The sequence below is a fragment of the Sinohyriopsis cumingii genome, chromosome 7, assembly GCF_028554795.1.
Source record: "Sinohyriopsis cumingii isolate HCF-2022 chromosome 7, ASM2855479v2, whole genome shotgun sequence".
NCBI lineage: Eukaryota > Metazoa > Mollusca > Bivalvia > Unionida > Unionidae > Sinohyriopsis > Sinohyriopsis cumingii.
This window is the reverse complement of record NC_142967.1, coordinates 60,346,521-60,365,733: the sequence shown is the minus strand read 5'-3', so window position 1 is coordinate 60,365,733 and position 19,213 is coordinate 60,346,521. Positions and strand designations below refer to the sequence as shown.

At 35.3% G+C, this 19,213-nt stretch overlaps 1 protein-coding gene across 3 annotated transcripts in view; it reads right to left on the bottom strand.

The window, feature by feature from the left end:
* LOC149795353 (uncharacterized) overlaps positions 1 to 13,630 on the bottom strand; it is a 62,610-nt gene extending 48,980 nt beyond the window's left edge. Inside the window, exons 1-6 of one of the 3 annotated variants that reach the window (XM_089965128.1) lie at positions 13,543 to 13,630; positions 11,064 to 11,212; positions 7,721 to 8,849; positions 7,043 to 7,074; positions 6,529 to 6,691; positions 2,048 to 2,287 (exon numbers count right to left, since the gene is read on the bottom strand). In XM_089965128.1, the coding sequence (XP_089821254.1) occupies positions 2,048 to 2,287; positions 6,529 to 6,691; positions 7,043 to 7,074; positions 7,721 to 8,816 (1,531 nt within the window). In that variant the 5' untranslated portion in view covers positions 8,817 to 8,849; positions 11,064 to 11,212; positions 13,543 to 13,630. Of the gene's footprint in view, positions 1 to 2,047; positions 2,288 to 6,528; positions 6,692 to 7,042; positions 7,075 to 7,720; positions 8,850 to 11,063; positions 11,213 to 12,650; positions 12,751 to 13,542 lie in introns of those variants that run through there. The other 2 variants (XM_089965127.1, XM_089965129.1) reach the window with 2 other exon arrangements.
* Positions 13,631 to 19,213: the final 5,583 nt, after the last annotated feature.

Sequence of the window (19,213 nt, the reverse complement as noted above, 5' to 3'; positions counted from 1 at the left end):
AAAAAGGTGTGTTCCCATCAAACGAAGCCATCTGACACTCGGCACATTGTATTTAACAGCTCCAATTACGGTATCATAAGTCATAAGTTTGGTAATTGTTCCTAATTAATCAAATCTCAATGTATTGTTGAAATTAATAATAAGGCAGAAAATTTTCAAATCTTAGATGCCCATGCTCAGAGATTTTAATTCCCAACAAATGTACGGCATTCTGCTTGGATATATATCTCCACGTGTATTCAATTATTTGTTCATTCTTGTAAGGGAAAAATATAAAAACTATTCTTATCATCATAGAAAAAGTAGTTGTACGGAAAGGATGTGTCAATAACGTAATCGTAATAAATTGATCTAATTCTTATAATTATTTTGATGGAAATGTAAAATACGTAGTTTCCTGTTTGTGACTGTTGGTGCCTTTGGGTATCGAGCAAAAAAAAACAAAAAGAACCTTAAACAAAAAAACATGCAAACTAATTTCTTTGAATAGTTTTTGCCATGTTCTTTTGTGTAGTATACCGCTTTGTAGTTTGTTACTGTGGTCGAGTGAATAAAATGTGATACCATGTCTTTTTTTCATTTAATTCGTTATCAGATTAATTAGGATCAATTACCAAACTTCTGTTGTTAATGATGGGAAAATAATTTGCACTGTTAAGTGAAATGCACAAAATCAGATGGATTCTTGTTATAGAAACACACCTTTCCGAGGCAGAAATTGACTTCATCTTCTCATGCTAATATTTTATGACTGTGTTTACAATGGACACTGCATTGATTCTACAGAACATCTGCTAAGTCAAGTCTTTATTAGGGAATGGCATAAAAAAAATGCTGACTATTGATAACCGAAACTTACTAGCCCATCGGACTATTAATATTATGAAAGTTACTAGTCTGACAGGAAATCTGCTAGCCTTGGGCTAGTGGACTATTGCTAATTTCGAGCCCTGGTGTATGAAAAGATCACTTTAATATGAAAAGTAGTTATATGGTTATAGTGATCTAAATATAGTATAGCGGTTGAATACTCTTCAAAATGTATGCACATATAACGTTTCATGACTGTAAAACAGATAGGGTACAAGAACTGACATAAATGTGCACAATGTATTTCATCACTGGAGCATAAAGCGTGGGTCAGTCACCAACTTATAATATGGTGGAGTATCTCTCTTTATGACATATGCACCTGAAAAATTCATGTACAATGAACAGGGTCTAAGAAATGTTCTCTTGGTTGAAAGACCTATGACCAAGATCGGCCATCATATAATGTGCTGGTAGATCAGGGTCCACAATGTTTACTTGACATCATAAGTAAAAGAAACAATTCAGATCTGCTGGTGGATTATGAAATCAGATCTGTCAATGGACTGTGATGGTGGATCTGTCAGTGGATTATGACAGTAGTCATGTTTGTGGATTATGAGGCATCTCTAGCTGTGGCTTATGGTGACAGATCTGTCAAGACAGATCTGTCAAGAAATTTTGACAGAAGATCTGTTAATGGATTATGATGTATATGTGTACATGTGTGATAGTAGTTGTGTCAATGGATGACTGCTGATGTATTCATGAATTGTGACAGCAACAATTGTCCACGAGATATAACTCAAATCTATTGGTGGATTATGACAAATCTGTCAATAATTTTTGATAGGCAGAGATGTGAGTGGTTTCTTTTAGTTTTAAGTAGGTTTCAATGGAGCTTTTAACAAATTATTGGCTATATAATGCTGAAGAAACAGGAGCTAAGTGCCTTTCCCCAAGGACACATTAAGGCAGCTGAACCAGACTGGTCTACCAATAAATGCAGTAATTATTATCAACCATCATGATTGCTTACCATTACTGAACCAGACTGGTCTACCAATAAATGCAGTAATTATTATCAACCATCATGACTGCTTACCATTACTGAACCAGACTGGTCTACCAATAAATGCAGTAATTATTATCAACCATCATGATTGCTTACCATTACTGAACCAGACTGGTCTACCAATAAATGCAGTAATTATTATCAACCATCATGATTGCTTACCATTACTGTCTGTGAAGGTCATGATGTAGCACCCATCTTCTGTCATCTTTATTCCATCCTCAACTAAGTCTGCACCACCGTATGTTTTAGATTCAAAATGCAAGGTCAGAGTGTCAATACTAAACACTTTTGGATCTTTTGTGGACACGATAATGCTTGTAGGTGGGGGCATACTGAACACCTCTAAGAATTTACCATTAAGTGGTTTCTTGGATACTTTATCTTGAAGATTCACATGATCTGTAATCAAACATGATAACAAACAAAATCAGTCTGTTGCACATGATCATATCCATTATCTTATCATTCAAAATATTAACCAATGTATATCAACAGAAAGTCTCATGGTAGATAAATGGAAAGACGGATGGATGGATGAGGTAAAAAAGATAAGAATATGGACGGATAAAAACAAACATACCATATATACCTGCTGAGACACTGAGTCCAACTGTAAACTGCACAGACCCAGAGCTGCTGCTGTATATTGTGCCAGTAGATCTGGATCCATGCAGTTTGTAAAAAGTAATCAGTGTTGTTCACCCTTTAGGTTCAAAGATGATCATGACATCACTAACTGGTTTGGTTTCTGTGAGTATGTGAGTGGCTAATTGGACCAGTTTGTGCTCTCTACTGTCTGTCTGTGGCACACTGGACATTTGATGCTGCTTGTGGTTACTTGATCAATAGAAGACATCATGCAGTTCTGAGATTATTCTGTTCAAAGTCTATAGATCCAGGATGGAGTGACTCTGTGCAAGATCTTCCCAAGAATATGGCTCAATGTTGCAAGTTTCAAGGATGACTTGAGGAATCTGTGATGAAGTGTTTATTTTGACCAAGTTATGACCACTTTCTCTACTTTAGCTCACCAAAGAAGATCTTGTCTGGTAGTTGCTTTTCTGATATTCTCATAACATGGCTTGCTCATTACAACTGTGAGACCATCAGCAGAGTGTATATGCTTGGAATATCTGCCCATGTGAGAACCTCAGTGTCTGAGACCCTGTCCTAGCATCTTATCCTCAACAGTTTTCTCAGGCAGCCCATGTAAATACAGTTCAACTTTTTGGCATTGTGTCTGTATATTGTCAAGGTTTCACAAGTAAATACAGTTCAACTTTTTGGCATTGTGTCTGTATATTGTCAAGGTTTCACATGCATACAGCAGAGCTGGCAACACAATGGCTTTGTAGACCTTCAGTTCTGTTTGCAGACTAATCTCTCTTCACTCCCACACATTTGTGCATAGTCTGGCATGCCAAAGATCACACTTACTTTAGCAATTCTTCCTTGGTTTCATCATCAATGTGGACTACATGTGATAATGTACTGCTGAGGCTGGTGAACTTGTCCACTGCCAGGAGGGTTTTGCCATTTACTGTGATGGTAGGTTCTATGTTGGGCTTTCCTGGTGTATTCTGATGCATCACCTCTGTCTTCTTGATCCTTTTGGTAGCACTGAAATTGTTGCAAGCTGAAGAGAAAGGGTCCATATTCTGTTGCATGTCAGACTGACTTTTGGGGAACAGTCATCATCAAACAGATTATGAACACTTACTTCCTGTAGCTTAATCTTTGCCTGTAGTCTTGAAGAGCTTGCCATCAGTCTGATATCTGATGTCCCAGTGTCATAGTCATGGAAGGCATCAGTAAGCATTGCAGATAACATCATAATGAAGAGGGGTGGGGCCAGCATACAGCTTGATTCCATTGGTGACTGGAGATGGTTCAGATGACTCACTATCTTACACAACATGAGCAAGCTTGCCATTATGGAAATACTGAATCATTATGATGAATTTATCTGTGTAAACCAAATCTGGCATGATTGTCTATAGACCTGCATGACTGGCTGTGTCAAAGGCTTTTGTCAGGTCAATGAATGTTGTATACTGGTTGGAGTTCTGTTCCAGGCATTTCTCCTGGAGTTGACAAGATGCAAACACCACATCTAAGGTCTATTGTCCTTTCCTGAAGCCAAACTGCCTTTCAGACAGGAGCCCATGATGAATGTGAGGCACAAGGCAATTCAGCAGAATTCTGGTGAGGATTTTGCTGGCTATTACAACAAGGAGATGCCCTGCTGGTCTGTTGCCTTTAAACATGTACAAGTGGAGAATGGATGCATCTGCACACTCCTGTGTTATAGTTCCTTGAGTCCACATTGACTGGAAAACTTCAGTCAGTTTCTGCACCATATGCAATCCTTCTGTTTTGTAGACTTCAGCTAGTATAGCATTCACTCCAGATGCTTTGCCATTTGGCAGCAGGAAAGATACTTTTTCAGTTTAAGTCAGCCCCTGAGGATCAGCAAGTGATCTGCTGATTTCCACTTGCGGCAGTCAATCAATTACCTCCTCCATGAGAGATGATTGTAGACTGAGGATGTTGTTGAAGTGTTCATCTAATCTTGGTAGTATATTTTCTTGTCAGCGGTGTTGTCAGCACTCAGTATCTGGGATGATCCTGATGACTGTGGCCCCAAAAATCCTCTTTAAAGCATCAATAGAAGTTCTTCATGTCATTCCTGTCTGGGTTGGTCTGAATCTCATCTGCCTCATTGCTCAGCTATGTGTCTTGCAACTCTCTGAATTTGCACTGGCCTCTTGACTTTGTTGATGGCTGCCTTCTTAGCTGGTGAAATGCTGTTGTCTAAATTGGTCTTTCGTAGCTAATGCTTCTCATTCATAAGTCTCTGTATGGAAGCATCATTCTCATCAAACCAGTTTTGATGTTAATATGTAGTGGGTTCTGGATGCAGCTGAATACACAGTCTTTGAAGGATGCCCAGTTTTCCTGGACATTCTCGGAGTTCACATCAATTGTTTCCAATTAGATGCACAGTTCTTTGACAAATGCTATTTCACATTCTCATGTTTCAATTTGGAGACACAGCTTTTCGGTACATTTTCACTTTGTGATTGTCAGCTAGGCTGAATCTGGATACTGAACTTGGAGACAATGGAAAGTCCAGTCATTTTCACTTTTTGTGGCCTTTGTCACTTGGGCATCATGCCTGTCTCTTCTCCTGATGATGATGTAAGCAATGAGGGGTAAGGGTGCATGTAAGACATTTTGTTGCAGCATGGTGATTAGGAGGTCATGGTAGCACATTTCCTCAGCTGAAGGAGTTTGTTCTTGTTGCATTTGCCAAAGCAATTTTTGCCAGTGACACCTGGCCATATGTGGTGATCTGGACAAACTCTAGTACTAAAGTCACCAGGATGACAAGCCTGTCTGCCATTGGTACTTCTGTTAAAAAGAGATTCCAGGTCTTCATAAAATTTATATTTGATTTTATCTGGGTTGGTTTTGGTGGGTGCATAGGTGCTGATGATAGTTGTATAACTTTTTCCAAATAGTGGGAGTCTCAAATATTACTCTGTCATTCACGCCCTTTGGAAAATTTATGATCTTGCTGACTAGCTGTGATTTTATGGCAAAATCAACATCAGCTTCACACCACTGTTCTTTACTTTTGACATGCCAGAAAAAGGTATAGCTAGCTCCTATATTGGTGAGTTGTCCGTCCTCAGGAAGGCAAGTTTCACATGTGTGATGCTATCTGTACATTGAATTTGGCCAATTCTTTACCAGCTAGAACCGTTCTTCTCACTGGTCTACCTATTAGTGTGTGCACATTACATGCACCAGATGATGAATGCATTGCAATACCTTTTTCTTCTTGTTAGATTTTTTACCACTAAGGTGGAATCCCTTTCTGCCTCAGTGTGCTGACCAAGGTTAAGGTGAAGCAGGGCTGTCTACGGTGACCTATTCTAGCTTCTTCCTCATGCTACGAAGGTAAGCAGTACTAATCTGGGCTGCTCAGTCACACAGGGGGCTGCAAGGTTCCACTGGTGCTTTCATCCAGTGAAAAGCAACCTTATACCCTGAGATGCATGTGTTCAGGTCTGTAACTACAGTCCCCAGTGTATCCAAAACCACTTGCATTGCTACTCACCCACTGCCACAGGTCTTGAAGGTATCTGGCGGAGGGAGGGGGATGATGCCATGACTTGTGCATGAGTTGGAATCAGTGATCAGTAGAATAAACAACACAGACCTTGATCTGCCAGCAAATTATGTGATCAGGGTCTATATATACTGTACATGCAAACACACCTTCATACATATCATTCTCAGAGGTGAAAATGGCTTCATAAATAAGCTCATGAAAAGTTTAAATGTTAAACATGAAGGCAACTTTTACTTATGTGGTATTCTGTGCTAAAGAAATTTAAATTCACAAATTAATAATGAGCTGATCAGAATGTTAAGAAATTTAATCAATATTCAAACCAAACAAGTTTCCATAATTTTTTACTGATATTGAGAAAACTCATTCTTTCATTACTTATAAACATGCAAGTAACCTTTCATGAAATGAAGCTAAAAGTCAACTATAAACATTAATTTAAATCAATAATTAATCTACTTTTATATCTCTATACCTCATCAGTCATGGAAATTCCTACCTGGTTTTTTCTCAAAAATAACAACAGCATTTTCTTTTCTAGGGCCAAAAATAATTTCCTTCAGGTCAGCATCTGATTTTCCTTCCATAAAGTTCCACAGGTTATCATAACTTGTGCTTTCATTCAAACCAATTACCATAATGTACCCTGGTTCAGAGGCAATCTAGAATTCAGAGCACTTTTTGTTATTTACAAGAAATATTTTTCATGAAGATATCAATACCTGATTATGTGTTATCACTCATAAGCATATTTATGTGGTATAATCTCAAGACAGATACTTTTGAAGTAAGCTTATATTTCTTGTATGATACTAATATATAAAAAAAATTCACAAGTGGACTTTTAACTGTGATTTCCACATTGAAAGACTGAAAATTTGACAAGACACATTTAGTTGTGAAAAATGCTTATTTTTCAGTGACTTTTACTCATTGTGAGACAGAGAACTGATTTTACATATTCATTTTAAATTACATATTTAATGCTAAAAAGTCATGCAAACAATGTTTACCTGCTCTGCTTCTGTATGGACACTTTTTGCACCTAAATAAAATAAATTATTTTGTAGTTTGCTTGGTGTGTCAATTAAAACCAGTTTTAAAAAAACTGTCATGCAATAACCAAAAGAACTGCATTTACTGAAAAGTTCAAGACTTAATAAAATCGATTAACACATCAAATCTTTATGATCAAAATTTGTCATAACTCAATATACAGCAACATTACCTATTTAAAGGAATATATATATATATATATATATATATATATATATATATATATATATATATATATATATATATATATATATATATATAATAGAAGAAAGGGTAAACTTTAATTTCAATACATGCAAGCAAATACTCCTAATGCTTGCCATCATGACCACCTTAATTGTTCACACTATGTTAGTCAATGTTTCAATCAACACTTTTTTTGTACACTGAACACTTTAGTGTAAAATATCAATCAAGCTGCTCATAAATTATCAAGATAAATTACTAAAAGTCCAAATTCCTGAAATTTTTAATCATTAGGTTACTACTAAGAAAACATATCACCACTCTTTAAAAGCATATAAGATGTTTCAACCTTGGAGAAACTAGAAGGAACTTATATAAATCTATCAACTATGAATGTTTATGTAAGTAAGGGAAGTGGTATATTGGTTTTTGGGAGCTAAATAATTTACCTTTCCCCTGTTCTTCTTCCTCTTTTCTCATTGCAGGTTGGGGACTACTTCCAACACTATTTTGACTTTGTCTATTGATATCTTGGCATTTTCTTGAATCAAGTTGTCTTGCAGATGTTATTTCTCTTTTCTCCTGTTTTTCTTGTTCCTCTTGCTCTCTGTTAGGCTCTGCAAGTATGGCCTGACTTGAAACCTCTCCTTCCAAAACATGTAATTTTGTCTGATGACATTGCTGTTGCTGTATCTGTTGCTGCTGTTCTTGGTTTTGGTTTTGATTTTCAGTCTTATTATATGTCTCTCCAATTAAAGGTTCTTGAGATGGAAAATATGGTGGTCTGTAGAAAGATCCTCCAGCATCCATCCCTGGAAAGCTTCCTCGTGGCATGCCTGGTGGAAACTGATTACTATAACCAGGATAAAATGATGGCCAATGTGGCCAATATTGTGCATGTGGCCCATATGAACCCACTGGCATGTGTGGTTGTCCCCATGGCCAAGTACCCCAAGGTGGTTGTACAGGGTGTCTTACATGCCCATCTACTCCTGAATTCCAGTTTGGTTGTCCATATGCACCATGAGCCCAGTTCTGTTGACCATCTGATGATGATGGCGTCTGCACATAACCTTCATATCCATGTGGTTTCCAATCTCCAGTGGCACCTTGGGCTCCAGACAGATGTTCATGTGGATGCCATGTTGGCAAAGATGGTCCCTCTTGTTGGTTTTGCAAATGTGGTCCTTGTTGGACATGCAGCTGATCAGATGAAGAAAAATGCATGCTCTGAGGACTTTTATCTGTTGATTGTTCTGAAGCTCTGTTTGGAGATAGTGGTGGCGGTAGTGTTGATTGTGCAGAAGATGGCTTAGAAGTTACAAATGGTTGTGCTTCTGGCTCATATGTCTTTATCACTGTCAGATTATTTGGTGGAGGTGTAGGTGAACAAGCTGGCTCAGGTGACCCTGATGTTTCTCTTTCCAGTCCAACATTTTTCACAGATTCCACTACAGCAATGCATTTTGGAGGTGTGGGTGGTCTGAAATCTTCATCTGCTGTATCATATTGTTCATCATCACTGCTGTCACTCTCCATACTCATATGACCTCTTTAGCTACTCAGCAATGATAAATCCTTAAAAATAAAAATCTTTTCAAATGATGTCTGATTTAATATTTCTAACTGCGCAAGCAAGGTTTTCACCCATATGTATAATACAAATAATGCAGAAAAAGAGAAAAGTATTCATGCGAAAAATAGCTTGAACTAAGTGAAAATCAAATTATGCAATCAATATATTCATAGAAACAGGCCTACTAAATTACACTCTTGTTCACATCCAGCAGTTCATACGGAACTGCACTAATAAATTTGACCAGACTTGACAAATGGAGATATGGACAGACCACTGAACAGATGTATAGACTGGATAAAATAAAGATATCATTGATGCACTTGCCAGACAACAGTAAAATTCAAAACTGGTTGAGGTCTTCTTCATATAATACCTCATAACAAATTTAGTTTCAGTCTACAAGAGTCTTCAGAATCTACTAAGCAGAAACTGAACAGCAAAGTTCAAAGTAAAAAAGGGTCATGCCTCCATTTAATCTTGTCGGAAAATAGTAAAAATCAAACATGACCTAGAATTTTATAATGCAAAGCCTTGTACACAAATTTAACAGAAGCAACACTGAATGCAAAGTCCCTATTAAAACAGGCAAAAACCAAGTAAGGCTGCTTAACATAAGGCCTTGCTGATTTCAATCCTTGAAGTCTGTCAAATGCTTCTGAGTGAAAACACAATTCATGACAAGAAAGGATGTCTATGGACATGGGCAACACCATATATCTCTTTCCATGATATGACAGGGATATAAAAATGGAGCGCCATAATTCTGACAAAGAGAGATGCAAGGAAAGTAAACACTAAGAAGGTATTTTCTAATTACAGCATGGATACCAACCAAATGTTGAAAACAAGGCCAGAACCTGCATGTTCAACCCACAATCAAAGCATTTCTGTAAAATATGTGACCTTGACCCCATAGTCAAAAGGTTGTGAGACCATATGACAAAATAAACTGTCATGACTTTGTAGTGGTTCATCCCACATATGAACAAAGTTCATAAATACAGTGAAGAAATATAAACAAATGAAAACTGCTTCTCAAAATCTTATGTAACTTCAATACAAGGTCATTGGGGAATGCCAGCTTGTGGAAGAATGTGGTATCATAGCTTCATAATAAATTATCCCAAGTATGTACCAAATATATCAAGGGGTTAGGAAATACAGCAAAAACCACCAGAGACCAATTAACCACAAGACCAACAAAATAAGAATTTTGCAGCAATGTTCTCTCATATTTGCTGGATAGCAGCATTTTATCAAATTATATAACTGTTCATAGAAGCACATATGTAGGTGCTGAATCAAAATTAGTGTCAAGTGTTATCCTAAAAATATCAGTACAAACAAGATCAATGTATTAATAAAACATAATGTAGTCACTAATCAATGTATATATGCTATAACTATAGGATATAACTAATCTCATTTTAGGTGAATTTTGTGAACCACTGCAAACTAAAAGACCTGAAGCTTAAATTTTACATGGTCCTATTGGTTTTTGGTCTTAAGAAGTTTCAGTCTACAAGAAACACATAAAAAAAACTTGAACCAAACCTTTAAGGCAAATTTCTATGACTGTGATCAAAAGAACTGTCTTTGTTGAGAAAAGGGTGTAATGAACAAGAGCTGCATAATGAACTGCCATTCACTGTTTCAGTAATACCTGTTACATACATGTACATGTTTTGAAACCAGCTGTTTTTATATCAAAGAATGTGACAATCACAACAATGAAACATTATTTCCCAATACAATGATTGTGAATCTGCTCACAAATAATGTGGTTTCTTTATTAATAGCATGCACTTCAAAAGCTGTTTTTATATAAAAAAAATGCAACATCACAACAATGAGAAGTTATTTCTATGTAAAATTACAGAAATCTGCATAGAAATGATTTGTTGCCTAGTGTGAGATACACAGATGTGTTTAATAAATCTGATTATTTTGTTTGACTTTTATGAAAATGTGCCTGTATTGTATGCAAAAATATATAAAATATGTTATTAAATTCTTTTGTAGTCATTACACAAGATAAACATGGCATTATGCACTATAAAAATTTACTAAAGGGTTCAAGGGAGACCAATGTTTAACTTAGCAAATAGAATTACAATGTACAACAAATAAATAAAATCTTAATCAAATAAATAAACAGTTCTATATAAATTAAAATACTTTAAATATCTAATATCAAATGGCTTTTTTCCTACCCCAAGGAGGCTTTTGCCCTACCCTTGTCAGGGGGCTTCTGTCGTAAGGGATTTTAGTCCTGAGGGTGCTTTTGTCCTGGAATCAGTCTTCCACAAGGCTCTATACTGAGTCCCCTTCTCTTTCTTTTATTTTTCAATGATCTTCCACTCTGTAATCAACATACAAACACTAACATGTTTGCAGATGATGCAACAACTTCATCAAGTAGCAATGTCTATACCCTGGATTGCAAAATAAGTTCAGACCCAATATATCAACTGAGGAGTAGTTGAAACAAAATTTGACGGTAATAAGCGAATCTGAGACAAAATACGTGTTATGGGAAAATCTAGAAAACTTTCAAAATTAAAAAGAAAGACATCAATGTAAATTAATAATAAGGCAACTGAAAATGTAAACTATATCATTAATTTCATTACTTAATAGAATTAAAAAAATGTCCCTGACAGAGGACTCCAGAATTATTTACTATAATGCTTATATACTTCCAACGATTGACTACTGTTCAACAATATGGGGAAACTGTACTAGCTCCCAACCAGATAGAATTCCCAAGCTTCAAAAACAGCTCAGCTGATTACTGATGTCCCCACTGATACATCATCATCCATCAGATATATTCACAGAATTAAAATGGTTCAAAACAGTTGAGCGAATCAATGCCTGAAAGTAGCTCTGGTTTTTCAGAGGAGATGCTCCAGAGTATGTGACTATGTTAATCTACAAAACGTCTTCTCACTAAGATCAAGGCTTAGTCAGCAACACCTTTACCGATTGTCCCACAGAGAAAAAAAATTTGAACTACACCTGGTGACCTTTCAGTTTACTTTATTAAGGTCTTTAATTTTCAGTTTAATGATTATCCAGGCATGTGCGGCAAATACCCACAGTGAGTACAGGACATATATATATATATATATATATATATATATATATATATATATATATATATATATATATATATATCCACATATACACACACATACATACAGTGCTGGATTAAGACCTTCCAGGGCCCAAAGCACTGAAAATGTTATAGTGCCCCACCCCCTCCTACAAAATGTGCAACTAAAAAACCTATATTTTTTTATTATATGCATAGGCATGAAGATATAACTTTGCAAACTACACGTTCTTTCTCATAATCACTCCCAGTTAACTTCAATAACAGCCTCCATTGGTAATATTCCATGAAAAAATTTAAACATTTGCAGCAAAGGTCGTTTTCCTGAATAAGACACGAACTAAGAATGTAATTTGTGAGTGGTGGTAAAATATTCAGTATTCCCGGTAAATCTCGAACTGCGCCAGATATGAAACAACGCTGTATTCATTACCCATGGCGGAAACCCTATATCTTAAGAACTATAAACATGATCCGTAGAGGTGGTATAAACAAACATAAAACATACAATTACAAAGTACATCCGCATAGGTGAATTACACGACCACACAAGCCCCTGTGATTAAGGGTAGCTCAAAAAACGAATGTGCAAACTTTACCGCACAACCGCGTTGAAGTTACTCATTCCTGTATATCAGCGTTTTACATACAAGCAAGCTTAATGTATAAATTACTGTGTTACCTGTAATACACCAGTTTTGCATTACGATATCCAAAGACAGAAAGCGGGTTTGTCCACTACTTTAAGCAATGTATATAATCTCCGTTCCCGTTTGTTGTCTAATCAGACTTGCGCAGTTTCTAGTTTCAATTTCGTTATTATTGTTTTCACAATCTTGCAAGACAGTTTTTGCGTGCAGACAGCGACGCAAAGAATTTTCTGACACGTATAGGTTATTCATATTTACTCTGATTTATTAAAATGGAAATGGTCATCATTTAGTCTATTGTGTCAGTCTTGTTCCCCTTGTTTTCTTTCATAAACGTATTCGTCGATAAACCTGTTATATACAACCAGCGTCTCTCCGCCCTCCCCCAAGTCCGATGGTAGCGGATCTATTAAGAAATGTTCTTAACATTTATTCCGAGTGTAATTTTATTTAAATAATTAAAATTTATATTTAACTGTGTATATTAATAAAAAATATGATAACTAAATTATCACGACAGTCAATGAAGGGGTAGAGTGTGTCCACACAAAATATTACTAGTCGCATCAAGGACGAAGATCCTTCTATCATTATAGTGATTTCTTGCAACACTCGTCTTTTCTTTTCATAATAGTTAATTTCCAAATCATTTTATTCGATAATACTTTATATATCCGTCATTCAAGAATTAAAAGACTATCAGTCTTGTAGCAAATACTGATTTCTGTCCTTAACCGTAGTCCCATAGTCTCACAGTTAAATAGACCTAAGCTAATGAAAGATACATACTAAACAGGCAAAGGCTGCCTAAAGTTACGTTCATGCAATAATCGTCGATGAAGATGCAATAGCATTGATTTCTGCCCTTATTCGTATTCATATAATCTTACAATTAAGTAGACCAAAATGATGAAAGATACCTACTAAACAGACAGAGTCTGGCGAAAGTTACATACCATCTTCACTAGACAAGGTTCCGATGTGATAGCCCTAGGGTATCTACACCTTGGCGTATCGGACAGATAATTTCAGAGCTTTGTCCAGGTGACATCTATTGGATTTCATAAGTTGTCTCCCTTAGTTCGAATGCCGACTAACCAGTAGCTCGTACGAGCGATGCGTCGTTATACGTCTGCTGAAAATGGTTGAGGCAACTGACTTCTAAAGGATACTATGTAAGTTTAACATCGAAAATACGACTACATACTAGAAAAAAGCAATTACATCTGTTTTTAAGGGAACTAATGTATTTGTGTAAACATGGACAGGCAGTGGAAAACTGCTTATTTATGAGTCCATTCCAGTTCCGTGGTCCACTTGTCACGATCTTGTCGGAACAGTGTTCAAATTTAAACAACTTGATTTTGATTGGATGCGGTGGCTTGCCGCCGCATTGAATTAAATTCACAAACCCAAAGCCTCGAAATATCTGAACGATCTGCCAAGGTGTAGATAGGCTTAACACATAGGAACCTTGGCTAGCGAAGATGGTTACATGCTAAATACACCAAAGGGTATGGGCAGCCGTCGCCGCCAAAATTACATTAATCAAATGATCTAGTATGAAATCAAATGATTTAACCTAGCAAATGAAATGATCAATCCAGATTCCAAATGATGTGGTGTCACAAGAAATGATTTAACGAACAAAACCGAATGATGCATTTAGATTTCAAATGACGTGGTATTAAATGAAATGATGTAGAGTGAAATGAAATGATTTAACCCACCAAACGGAATGATGAATTCAGATTCCAAATGATGTTGTGTGATATGAAATGATGTAGCATGAAATGAAATGATTGAACCCCAAAAATGAAATAATGAATTCAGATTTCAAATGATGTGGCGTTAAATTAAATGATCTGGTATTAAATAAAATGATTTAAAGAACAAAACGGAATGATGATATCTGCTTCCAAATGACGTGCTATTAAATAAAATGATGTAGTCTAAAATGAAATGATTTAACTCAACAAATGAAATCATGAATTTAAATTCCAAATGATCTGGTATTAAATAAAATGATTTAAAGAACAAAACGGATTGATGAAATCTGCTTACAAATGACATATTATTAAATGAAATTACTAAGTATGAAATGAAATGATTCAACTCAACAAATGAAATGATGAATTCAGATTCTAAATGATGTGGTATTAAATTAAATGATTTAAAGAACAAAACGGATTGATGAAATCTGCTTCCAAATGACGTAGTATTAAATGAAATTATGTGGTCTAGAATTAAATGATTTAACCCAACACATGAAATGATGTGATCAGATTCCAAATGATCTGGCATTAGTTGAAATGGTCTGAAGAACAGAATGGAATGATCAGCTCATATTCCAAATGATGTGGTATTAAATGAAATGTATGGAATGTAAACGGTCTGATCAAAGTGTAAATCAGCTAGCGTAAATCCAAACAAACACAGGGGGGCGCTGTTATCTATGACGTATGATGTCAGCACGCCGAAACATAATCGACGGGCGTATTTACAGCATTCGGCTGAGATTTTTGCAGACGACAGTTGGACAGCAAAGCAAAGGTAAGTGTTTCTTTTCGTATTTTATAAACAAGAAGTGTTTTCCAATCAGCATAAAGTGATTTTATCCACATTAATGAATGTGCGTGTATTTTTTTTTTCAAGTTCTGCCCTGTACTGCGCGAATTTCTTAGGCTTCAACAAAGCGAGATCTATCAACTAAAGAGATTAAATCTTGATTTTATTTAATCAATATTAATTACCATGTTTAATGACCTTACACACTAAGCCAAAAATGTGTTTCCCGTCAATTTTGGTATATTTTACATTACCGGCCCTACGTGCACACGCATTATTCGTCAAAGGTCTATATGTTATCAATTCTTTTTCCGCTATTGAATCCAGTTTGCAGCGACATATTAGTGCTTTTTTTCTTCTTTTATATTTCCTCTTTGATATCGAATATCATTTTTCTTTGATTCCCTTATTCACGACTCTTAGTGCACTTCAAACACGCTACTCTCCTTTCCAAACGTATTGAAAATTGGGGTGGGGGAGGGAACTTAGTAATATATTTTGAAAGAATAATACGTGAACAAAAAACAGTTACCTCCTTTGGAGTGTTTTACGGCGAAGAAGAAGCATAGATCATGTTTGAATAAGCCCACAATTTAGCAAATGATGTATGAAAATAACAAGGAAAGGCCATGGATTCTATCAGAATTTAAAAAAAAACAAACAGCATCAGCGATTTGTAAGTGATACCACGTAGCCCTTAGGGTAAAGACGTTCTCTCTCTCTCTCTCTCTCTCTCTCTCTCTCTCCAATAGAACGGTCGAAGCTTGTACTTTCGTACTTTCTGCTGACTGCTGGACCAATGCTAGATTTTACCTGATATCCATCGATTTAAGTAGTGTCTATTTGGTATGTATTTGTACTTAGCTCAATTGCCTGTTTCAACATTTTAAAAAAATCTCAAAAAGTAAACAAAAAAATAATAATAATGGGATGAGCAAATTTAAAAAAAATTGAATTAAAAAATACAAAAAGGTGTTTAAAAAATTGCGACCTCTTGTTTGGCAGCCTGACACATAGAAAGATAAATGTAGGTATCAATATAAAAGAGCCATTCATTTTCAAGATAAAAAATTTGAAAAAGTAAAATTGGGATGAGCGAATTTGAAAGAAATGCCAAAAAAGGTATTTGCAAAAAATTTGGGATGCCACATCGAGTTTCGAACTCTCGACATCTTGTTTTACTGAAGCGAGGCATATTTTATCACTTTTCTACTTTGATGTCATTGGCAGTGCCAACAAGAACAAAATATCAAAATTAATAATAATAATAATAATAATAATAATTACATGTCATGTCAAAAGTAACAAATTGTCATTGCCACAAGAGCAATGTTTGTTTTAAAGCATAAATACATTCTAACTTTGCATGCAAGCATTGGCGTCCTAAAGGTAAATGGCGTCGGGATGACGATGATAGCCCAAGGGGTTTTTGGCGCCACAACACCTCTGGCACCCATCCATGGTTTTGGTGCCCCAATGCCACTAGCGTACGGAGCAAACACTCCGTCCGTACCCCAAACCCTCCTTTACAACACTATTGCATGCAAGTTTATATTATCTACTTCCTTCTCCTGACATCATATTAGACCTAAAATCAACGTTTCTTAATCGTATGCTTCCAAATATAAGTCAAGCCCTATAGCTCAGTTGAGCCCACCCCCACCCCCACCCACCCCAGGTTTGATCTTTTTGTTTTGCCACTTAATATCAGATAAAACGAATGAGCGATATTAGTTTATTACTAAAATAATACATTTTAGTCAGAAGAGATTCAAACTTAGAATTAAAATAGGACATTATCATCGTTGTGTATTCCGAGACGATGAAACATAAGGTAGCTAGGGTAAATCACCCTTAGCTGATGATGTGATAATCTGTGGAAGTGAGGAAAAAAATTGACACGTTTGTGTAATTGTGTCACAGACACACAAATATAAAAACCAGTTCCACAAAAGCACTGTACCTCTTCATCAAATATTTAAGTCCAGTTTTCATCGGTTCCCAAACGTGTTTTAACAGAACAGTTTTTTTAGATGATCACAAATATATACAATCAGGTTAAAAATAATATATACAATCAGGTTAAAAATAATGTTGAAGCAAAAAGTAAGCAGCCTCCAGCTCATCATCATTACCATTAGCAGCACTATCATCATTGTTGTCATCACCATACCATTATATCAGTTTAGATAATTCATTTTCTTCTTGTTCTTGCTCTTCTTCTTCTTCTTCTTCTTATAATAATAATAAAAATAATAATAGGAAGAAGAAGAAATATATTTATTTATTTATTTATTTATTTATTGTCATGGTAGCTTATAACTTTTCAGTACTGACTAATTTTAAGATCAACCAATAACAGCGTTCTCTCCAAAATTGTATAATCCTGTCAGTTTTACAGGCTTCCACATATCAAGAAACTCGGTGTATATGTTGCTTTATTTCTTATATATTGGTCACTATAAAGGAGGATGTACTTTAGGCATGACATTGTTTTTGGGCTATATTTTAAATGTATTACCAGTAAATGGTAATACTATATGGCTATATGTATATTAGAAGTAACACTGAAGAAACTATGGCTATTAAAATATTAAATCAAAATAAATAATTTAAAATAATAATAATAATTAAATCAAAATAAAGGTTTTGAAAAGATATCAACATGGAAGTTTATAAATGTTTATGATTAAAATTTACACGAACTTTGTGCATGCAACATTTGTGCAACAAGTTTTATCAATTTGCATAATAATTAAATAGTTATTCTTTTGTAGCTTCTATTTCTGTCCACATTTCATCTATTTTCATAAGCCCAAGTTTTAGTTTTTTATCTTCCAATACATGTAAAACCTAGTATCAAAATAATAACTTTGTATTTTATAAGAATATCTCGTTTGAATTAATTATTAATGTCAGGTAGTTTCATAATTCCATTCCAGTTTCCATCTGCACATTATTTCTGGTGCGTCTACATTTGTTTTATAAAAGCGAAGATGGAACCTTCATGGTAATATATGGTTTTGTAAAGTTCCTTGAAAAATTGTGAAAACAGAAAATATTTTACAAGAATCATAGAGACATGATCCTGGGATAATTCAGAAAGAAGAAAAGAAATTGATTCCATTGCTGTCTTTCTTTCGATATATGTTTCAACACTACAAGGACTTCCATATTTGTAAAGTGGTATGTGATAAGCCCTTAGAAAGACAAACTGTTCACATCTCCAAATGTATCAAACAAATCCACATGGAACGTGTATCAACAATTAGCATCTCTTGATACTTTAAGTCTGGGTCTGTATGAAGTGTCACAACTTTATGGTGTTAACAGAAACAAGCGAAACCGTAAAGTTTAAGAAAATCTAACTTTGTGCACAATCAACAGATTTATTATGTCAAGTAAATTTTTCTTCTTCTTCTTCTTCTTTTTCTTATTATTATTATTATTATTATTATTGAACATGATATTTGTGCTGCTGGTGTCTTTAATTTATTCTCTTTTTATTGTTTTATTGTGGTGCTGTACACACCTACAAGCACTTCTCCGCATTTTTCTGACATGACTGGAGGCGCCACCAGTTATTGGTCTAAGTGGTGCTAAATAGTGATGGTGATTGTAATGTTTTGTTATTGAAGAATAACTCCAGTAGCGGTCTATAACTTTTCTCATAGATTTTATTCAATAAAATATGTATATATATCAGCAGTATCACATGCGCAGGCGCACTGAGAAAATATATTATGAAAAGGAGAGCGATAGATGCATTCCAATCAATATGTGTGTACAGCAAGTATGACTTAGAACGAGATGAGAATAATGATAGCGTATGACATGAAATTAATATTACGTATAAATATGAGTGACAAAATCATACGTGGTAATTTTTCTAAAAGAAATTTGTTCACAGTATAAAGACTTAGTTCCTAATGATTCGACGCCAAACTATATAAACAATAAGTTCAGTAAAAGGACAGATAATGTCAATACAGTTTCTGGTCTATCGATACTACGCTCTATGCCAAAT